This window comes from Myotis lucifugus, unplaced genomic scaffold, assembly GCF_000147115.1.
Source record: "Myotis lucifugus unplaced genomic scaffold, Myoluc2.0 scaffold_250, whole genome shotgun sequence".
NCBI lineage: Eukaryota > Metazoa > Chordata > Mammalia > Chiroptera > Vespertilionidae > Myotis > Myotis lucifugus.
Genome location: NW_005871298.1, coordinates 1,470,538 through 1,478,784, shown reverse-complemented (window position 1 = coordinate 1,478,784; position 8,247 = coordinate 1,470,538). Strand labels below are relative to the sequence as shown.

The following is an 8,247-nucleotide window of genomic DNA, read 5'->3' as shown; positions in this document are numbered from 1 at the left end:
TGGGAGGGGGGTGAGCGGAGCCCCCACCACCTGCCCCGTCCTCACCAAGGGCACTGGTGGGTCTGCCTTTTGCCCTCTGCCCTGAGACACCACGGGCCCGGCCCGGCTTTTTCTTTTCTAGCTGAGAAACCACAGCCCAGGGAGCGGGGCTCTGCCCCTGGGTCTCTCTTCCCATGAGCTAGTCAAGAAGAGTCCCACACCCTCCGCCGAAGAAACCAACGCGCCCGGCCCTTTTGAAAGATTTATTTTTCATTAAAAAATAAAAGTGATCTCAACATGTCCGCATTGCAGCTTCCAGGGATGGCAACTTAACGGAGCGAGAAAAAACCAGGCTGCTCGGTTCTCAAGTCACCTGACACTCGCATCAGGGGTTCCAAGGCACACGTGTCTTCAAACAAACTTTATTCAGAAACAGTGGGAATAACGCAGAACTCCCTTCCCCCGACTCTTTCCAGCCCGCCCTCCTCAACCACCCCCCCTCCACAACAACCAAAAAACCTGAAATTCTCTTTTAAAAACTACAGAAATAAGTGCTGAGTCAGCAAGGAACCTGAGCAAGCTGCCCCAGCCCGCTGTATCTTTCTGCTTTGCTGACTGGCTGCCCAGAGGCTGGGCAGGGAGAGAGCTGAGCCGCACCCCCCCCCACCGTGCCAGGTGGGGTGCTCGCCCAGCGCCACAGCCGTCAGCGAGGGCAGGCAGTTCCAAGGCACCGTCTCCCTTTATGCAGGGCATCCTGTGGCTAAAGCATCCTTTCAGGAAGAGAGAGGCCTAAGGCACGTGAGTCTTCTCAAATGCTTGTGATGAAAATGCCAAATGCCAAGGAGACCTGTGGGAGGGAGGGAGGGAGAGAGGGAGGGAGGCAGCTGGCTCTCTGCGCCCTCCCTTTACCAGGCTTTGGGGAGTTTTGCTCTCCTATTCTCCTGCCTTCTCTCTTTCCCTTCTTCCCAGTGTCCCCTGCCCCTCAAAGAGTTTGATTTTAGCTTGACGGTGGCGGGGGTTCCAAAGAGGCTACTGGCAACTCCTGCGGCTGGCCTGGCGGCTCAACCACCTCCAAGGGGACGGGGCAGGCTTGAGGTTCCTGGGTGTCACAGGGCTCCTCCCGTCCCTGCGAGGGCGTGGGGCACTCCTGGCGCTGCGCCTGGCTGTTCATCTTCTCTTCAGCTTCAATCTCTTCGGAGGTGGGGATGGAGTTCTTCTTGGGGCGGCCTTTGGGCTTGGTGGGCGCTTCCTGGCCACCTTTAAGAACCTGGATGGGAGACAAGTGGGCATTAGATCCAAGAAAGAACGCCTTCCCTCCACTTGACACTCAAAAGCATCTATGTTGTTCCCTCCCAGCAGTGACAGAGTTTGGCGAGAAGTATCTTCAACCTGTCACTTCCAGGCTACAAAGACATCTTCATCTTTTTCATGCTCGACGCACTTTTAGTCAGTATCACATCCCTTTTGGCAGTAAATACAAGGATCACAGACCCATAAAAAATCCAACTTCAATAATGAGGAAAGAAATGAAAATTAAGATGTTCATGGGGTAGCAATGAAGTTGACAAGTAAACAAACAAATAATATTTGTAGCAAGCAGGAAAATAAACACTCACACTCCAGGGTCAACATATGTTGGTAAAACCTTTCCAAAGGGCAGTCTGAGAGTTCAAATCGATCAAAAGTTTTACAATGTGCACACTCTGACACAAACATTCCATCTCTAATAATTTAGCCTGAGAAAGTCATCAAAGACAAAAATTGACCTGCAAAACTATTCGTGCCTGGCCTGGTGTGACTCCGTGGTTGAGCATCGGTCCATGAACAAAGAGGTCACCGGCAGTTCCCAGTCAGGGCACCTGCCTGGGTTTTGGGCTCGATCCTCAATAGGGGGCCGATTCTCATCATTGATGTTTCTATCACTATCTCTCCCTCTCCCTTCCTCTCTGAAATCAATAATATATATATTTATACAGTGGGGCCTTCACTTACGAGTTTAATTCGTTCCGAGACCGAGCTCGTTAAGGAGCACGTTAAGGAGCTCGTTAACTCAAATTACTCTATCAACTCAATGCAAAAAATTGGCCGAGAGACAGCTGGTATCTCAAAAAACTCCTTAGTCGGGACACTCGTAAGTCAAGGCCCCACTGTATATATGCTAGTAGTTGCTGATTTCCTGGGCAGCTAGTGAGAAGGGCTAGCACAGATAATCAGGAGCGGGGTATATTTTTGCTACTTACACACCTAGCTTACTCTTCTCTTCCCCATTTGAACAAAAGCTCTTTGAAGGTAAATCCTGCATCAATTCCTTGCTTTTTGCACTCCAAGCATCCAACGTCCGCCTACCTCTCCATGCAGTCACTAAATATTTGTTGACTTCCTGAAACAGCAGCAGAGTACTCCCAGGTGCTGAACTGTAAGAATGAATGTAGGGGGGGATAGAGGGGTAATGGGGGGATAAGGACACATATGTAATACCTTAATCAATAAAGAATTTTTTAAAAAAAGAATGAATGTAGTAACTTGATAAACAATAGTCCCGCTTTTAAAAAACAGCTTTATTGAGATATAATTCACATACTATCCATTTCTGGCGTACAATTTAGTGATTTTTAGTATATTAGTCAAAAAATGTGCAACTATCACCAGAATCCAATTTTAGAACATGTCATCACCCCCAAAAGAAACCCCATGCCCATGAGCAGCCACTCTCCATTTCTCCCCAACTACTGCCCCCCAACCCTAGGCAACCACTAATCTGTTTTCTGCCTCTACAAATGTGCCTATTCTGGACATTTCATATGAATGGCATCATATAATATGTCATCCTTTCACTGGCTTCTTTCACTTAGCATAATGTTTTCAAGGTTCATCCATGTTATAGCACATACCAGTATTTCATTCCTTTTACTGGCCAAATGATATCCATTGTATGGATATACCACATTCTGTTTACCCATTCATCAGTTAACGGACACTTGATGGACACCTGAGTTGTTTCCACCTTCTGGCTATTGTGAATAATGCCTCTATGAACATGGATGTGCACATATCCGCTCAAGTCCCTGTTTTCACATCTTTTGGGTCTATACTGAGAAGTGAAATTGCTGGCTCACATGGTGACTCCATGTTTAACATTTTGAGGAACTTCCACACTATTTTTCAAAGCACCCGCCCCATGTGACAGTCCAGTCAGCAGCATATGAGGATTCTATTTCTCTACATCCTCACCAGCACTTGTTATTATGGTGGTTTTTTTCCTATTAAAACCAGCCCGGTGGGTGTGAAGCCGTTATCATCCTGTTTTGATTTGCATTTCCTTGATGACGAATGACGTTGAGCATCTTTTCATGGGCCAATTGTCTATCTTCTTTGGAGAGATGTCTGTTCAAATCCTTTGCCCGTTTTTAAATTTTTATTATTGAGTCGTAAGAGTTCTTTATGTATTCTGGATACAAGCCTCTTACCAGCTACAAGATTTGTAAATATCTGCAGGTTGTCTTCTCCCTTCCTTGATGTCCTTCACAGCACAAAACATTTTAATTTTGCTGATGGCCAATTGCTTTTTTCTTTTGTTATTTGTGCTTTGGGTGTTATATCTAGGAAGATTTTGCCTAACCCAAGGTCATGAATATTTACTCATACTTTCTTCTAAGAGATTTATTGTTTTAGCCTACACATTTAGGTCTATGAGTCATCTTGAGTTCATTTCTGTGTGCGGTATGAGGAAAACCATACGTTCTCAACAAACACCACCTTTTAGCTGGGAATCGGCCCAACCATGGTGCTTTCCACCGAAACACACAGACTTGAAGGGCACCTCTAACGAGGCATAGATGTCGACAGAATCCACTTTGGGGGAGAAGACACCCCTGGTGTTGTTTTTCACGTCAGTGTCAGTATCTGATGTTGATTTCAGCGCAGGCTGTTGAAAGCACCCGCATGTGCCAAGATGGCATTTACATGTTGAAAGCAGCTCCACTCGGTATGAAAGAGGTTACACAGAACGAAGGTGCCCCATGTAGCAATCCTGTTATAAAAGGGCAAGTCTAAGGAAGCCACCTAATTGGCAAAAGAAAGTCCAGCCCAGCAATTAGAGAGCACCACCCACGCGGCTTGGATGGACCCACCTGGCTGTTTTCATACACACACACACACACACACACACACACACATACACACCAAAACAATCACACCATTTTCTAAGTGGAATAAAACACTCCAGTGCCAGCAATAATTAGGAGATACCTACACTCCTGGCTGCTTTCCATACTCGACCTCTGGCCCTGCCTCCCAGCACACCTGACACGCAATTATCTCACCACCGCCCCGCACTAGGAGCTGCGCGTTCTCATGCACCCCGTGGCCCTTCCCCCGGGACTCCTACTCCCCAATTATTCCTGGAGCCTCATTTAGTCTCCTTGGCCCTGAGTGGGCAGACAACCCATTGCACACAAGGTCCCATGTCGCTGGGAAAAACAACTAACACACCATCTCCTTCTGGTAGCCATGCCCAATGACAGATCCCTCTAGGCCAGTGATGGCGAACCTATGACGTGTGTCAGAGGTGACACTCGAACTCATTTTTTTGGTTGATTTTTCTTTGTTAAATGGCATTTAAATATACAAAATAAATATCAAAAATATAAATCTTTGTTTTACTATGGTTGCAAAGATCAAAAAATTTCTATATGTGACACAGCACCAGAGTTAAGTTAGGGTTTTTCAAAATGCTGACACGCCGAGCTCAAAAGGTTTGCCATCACTGCTCTAGGCTCTAACATGAGATCAAATGTCCTATTGCTAAGGACATCAGGACAAGGCCTCGCTTCCTGTCCAAGGTGCTTAGGTGGGGGGCAGGCAGTTGGACTAGCCGGCAGTGGTTGGCAAACTCATTAGTCAACAGAGCCAAATATCAACAGCACAACGATTGAAATTTCTTTTGAGAGCCAAATTTTTTAAACTTAAACTATATAGGTAGGTACACTGTTATTAACTTAATTAGGGTTCTCCTAAGGCTTAGGAAGAGCCACACTCAAGGGGCCAAAGAGCCGCATGTGGCTCGCGAGCCGCAGTTTGCCGACCACGGGACTACCTCCCCCATTATTTAGACAGGAACCTGAGCTGAGCAGGCAGAGGTGGTTCATCACCGTCAGAGAGCAAGCCGAGGGCAGGGCCGAGATTTGAACACAAAACCCCTGATCATTTGACTCTAACACCCTTCCCAGGATGTCACTGTGCACAATGTGCGAGGGATACGGAAAATGTCCGCTCTGATTTCTGACCTTCCAATATTTATCTGCGGTTACTCAACCTCCCAGCAGAGCCCAGGCCACAGGCTCATTACCGGGAGAGCTCTGTGCTCCTTTTGCTCGAAGGTTCCCTGCAGCTCTATGGGAAAGGGAGAGCCACGTAACTGACGGCTGTGTCCACAGAGCTGGGAAGCAAGTTCGGATTCTCTAGCAGGAGTCTCTTCCCAGGACAGGGCTCAGCGGGCTTTCTCCTCTTGGAAGGGGGATTTTCCACGACATCACAAGCCCTGATGCTAAGGAGCTGACAGGGTGCAGCTGGTTGGCGTGTGGGGAAGGAGAAACCACAACCCCCCAGGGCTGCGTTTAACCAGAGCCCCCAGAAGCTGGCTTCTCTCTTCTGGCCGCCCAAAGTCTGGATTCTCTGGAGATGTGAATTGCATGGATAGGTAAATAATTTTTAAAAAATAACAATAGCCTAGCCAGTGTGGCTCAGTGGTTGAGTGTCAACCTATGAACCAGGAGGCTTAATTCCTGGTCAGGGCACATGCCCGCCTTGTGGGCTTGAACCCCAGTGAGGGCCTTGCAGGAGGCAGCCGATCAATGATTCTCATCATTGATGTTTCTATCTCCCTCTCCCTCTCCCTTCGTCTCTGACGTCAATAAAAATATATTTAAAAAATAATAATAATGTCAACCAAAGAACTTGTATGCATATATGCATAACCCATGGACACTGATAATAGGGTGGTAAAGGCCTGGGGTGGGGGGGAGGCGGGGGCAGGCTAAAAGAGGTCAATGGGGAAACAGGGGGCCATGTAATACTTTCAACAATAAAGATTTGAAAAATAATAAAGTAAAAATAATAATAATGAGAAGAAGAGTAGCAGTTAATACTTCTTGGTCATGTTCTATGCGGCAGGCGCTGTTCTAAGTTTTACCAGGATTAGCTCACCTTTTAAGGAACATATTAGGCTTTTACTGATGAGGAAACAGGTACACAGAGGTTAAGTGACCTGCACAAGGCGACACAGATGGCCACTGGTAGCAGTTTCACGGAACTGTTGATTATCTGCAGACTTTCACTGCAAAAGATGAGGATGCGACCCACCCACCTCTGTGATTGGGGGAGAAGGTTGTATCCACGGGTCCCCTCCCGGAGCACACTTCTGCTTGCATCGTATTTCAGAGCCAAAAAAGACCACTGATGATGACGCTCTTGCGCCTGTTGCAAAACCCTGTGAGTCCTACTGGAACGAAAGCCCAACAGAGACAGAATAGAGTGTCCCATCTCGTGTGCAAGATTGCGTTTACCCAACCCGCTACAGGTTACCAATGCTGACCGGTAAAAACTCGTCAGAGATGCAATCTTGGTTTTGGCAGCACTGCCCTTGGCAGCCGTGCGAATAACTCTGAGAATCAAGTGCTAATCTTTTTCCAGTTCCAATTAGGTTACTAGCCTTGAGACATCTTTATTACCCAATTAGCTTTTTCTTTCCTTCCCAGTACCTGAAGAGATAGCCTTGAAAGCGTCTCACCAGGAAAATGCATGAAGCAATCAGGAGCCCAACAATGCCTCGCTGTTCTGGGGGAGTCAGAGTTCAGACCCGCGACTGAATAGCTCTCACGCTTCAGCCCCAGCCATTCCGAAGTCCTTCGAGTGCCCCCAATACTCTTGTCCCTTTCTTCTGTATGTGACACTCTTCCCACCTTCACTTGGCACCTTTCTATCCATCCACTAGCACCAACTTAGATGGCGCCTCTTCCATGCCCCCCCCTTCCCTATACACCTCTGAATCCTGTAATTCCTTCTGCTGTTGCCCTGATCATTGTGTATAATTACTAGTTTACAGGTCTGTGTCCCCCACTCGACTGAATACCTTTTCTAATTTTATTTAAAAAATTTTTTTAGTTAATTCTCATCTGAGGATATTTTTCCATTGATTTTTTTAGAGAGTGGAAGGTAGGGGGAGAGACAGAGAGAGAAACATCAATGTAAGAGAGACACATCAATTGGTTGCCTCCCGCATGCACCCCAAGCAGGGCCAGGGAGAGGAAGGTTGTATCTAGGGGTCCCCTCCCAGAGCACAATTTGAGCCCACAAACTAGGTACATGCCCTTGACCGGAATCAAACCTGGGACCCTTCAGTCCGCAGGTTGACGCTCTATCCACTGCGCCAAACCAGCCAGGGCTCTAATTTTATTTCTTAGTGGGTGGGTGCATGTCTTATCTTGGCACCTCTGTTGCCTGTGCTCAATGAATGGCTGCTGAGGTTAACTGAAAACTTGGCACTTTTGTTTCCTCAAGGGACCTGAATATGGCTGGCCCGTGGAATGCTCTCTGAGGTTAAGTCTGCTAGGTCCCTTCCATCTTGTTCTATACGGCGCTGATAACCATCAAGAACCAGCTGGTGAAAAACAAGTGACGTCAGAGGCCAGGGCACACGCGTGGTCCCACGGGCCCTGGGCGGTGCTGGCAGAGATGGCAGGCTGTCAGTTCCCTAATCATCTGACTCATGAAAGATTGCTGATAACCAATTTAAACAATGCCTCTGCCACTCCGGGGACACTGATTTCCATGACGGTGATTGACGGGGAAGGAGGTGGGCGGTGGAACTTGCACAGAAAGCAGCGAAGGGACTTGCCCCAAATCTGCCAGGGAGGGGCAAGCCTGGGAACAGAGTTGCTGACTCCCAAATCTGATTCGTCCAGAGATAACCCCCCAAAGGTTCCCGCCATCCGTCTCAGGGGTGCCTTAGCATTCTAGAAATTTTAGAGTAACTACCTGTTCAACTGAATCCCATTCATCCCTCAATTTCAACTTCTCCCTGCGGCTGTCCCCAACACCTCTCTTCTGAACTCTTATGGGGTATTACACCTTTAAATAAACAACCAGGACTTCATGAAAATGTCATTCCCAACTGCTTCCTGGACCTTGATTCTCCAACGAGATCATGAATTCCACGAAGGGCTATATTTTATTTCAGTGCTTCCTCCAGTGCCTAGGACAAGGCATGGT

The 8,247-nt window shown here is 47.5% G+C and overlaps 1 protein-coding gene across 2 annotated transcripts in view; it reads right to left on the bottom strand.

Moving 5' to 3' along the window:
* Positions 1-227: 227 nt before the first annotated feature.
* Positions 228-8,247, bottom strand: part of BARX2 (BARX homeobox 2) — a 57,617-nt gene continuing 49,597 nt past the window's right edge. Inside the window, exon 4 of one of the 2 annotated variants that reach the window (XM_006098870.3) lies at positions 228-1,246. In XM_006098870.3, coding sequence (XP_006098932.1) covers positions 977-1,246 — 270 coding nt within the window. In that variant the 3' untranslated portion in view covers positions 228-976. Of the gene's footprint in view, positions 1,247-2,518; positions 4,042-8,247 lie in introns of those variants that run through there. The other variant, XM_023762549.1, reaches the window with a different exon arrangement.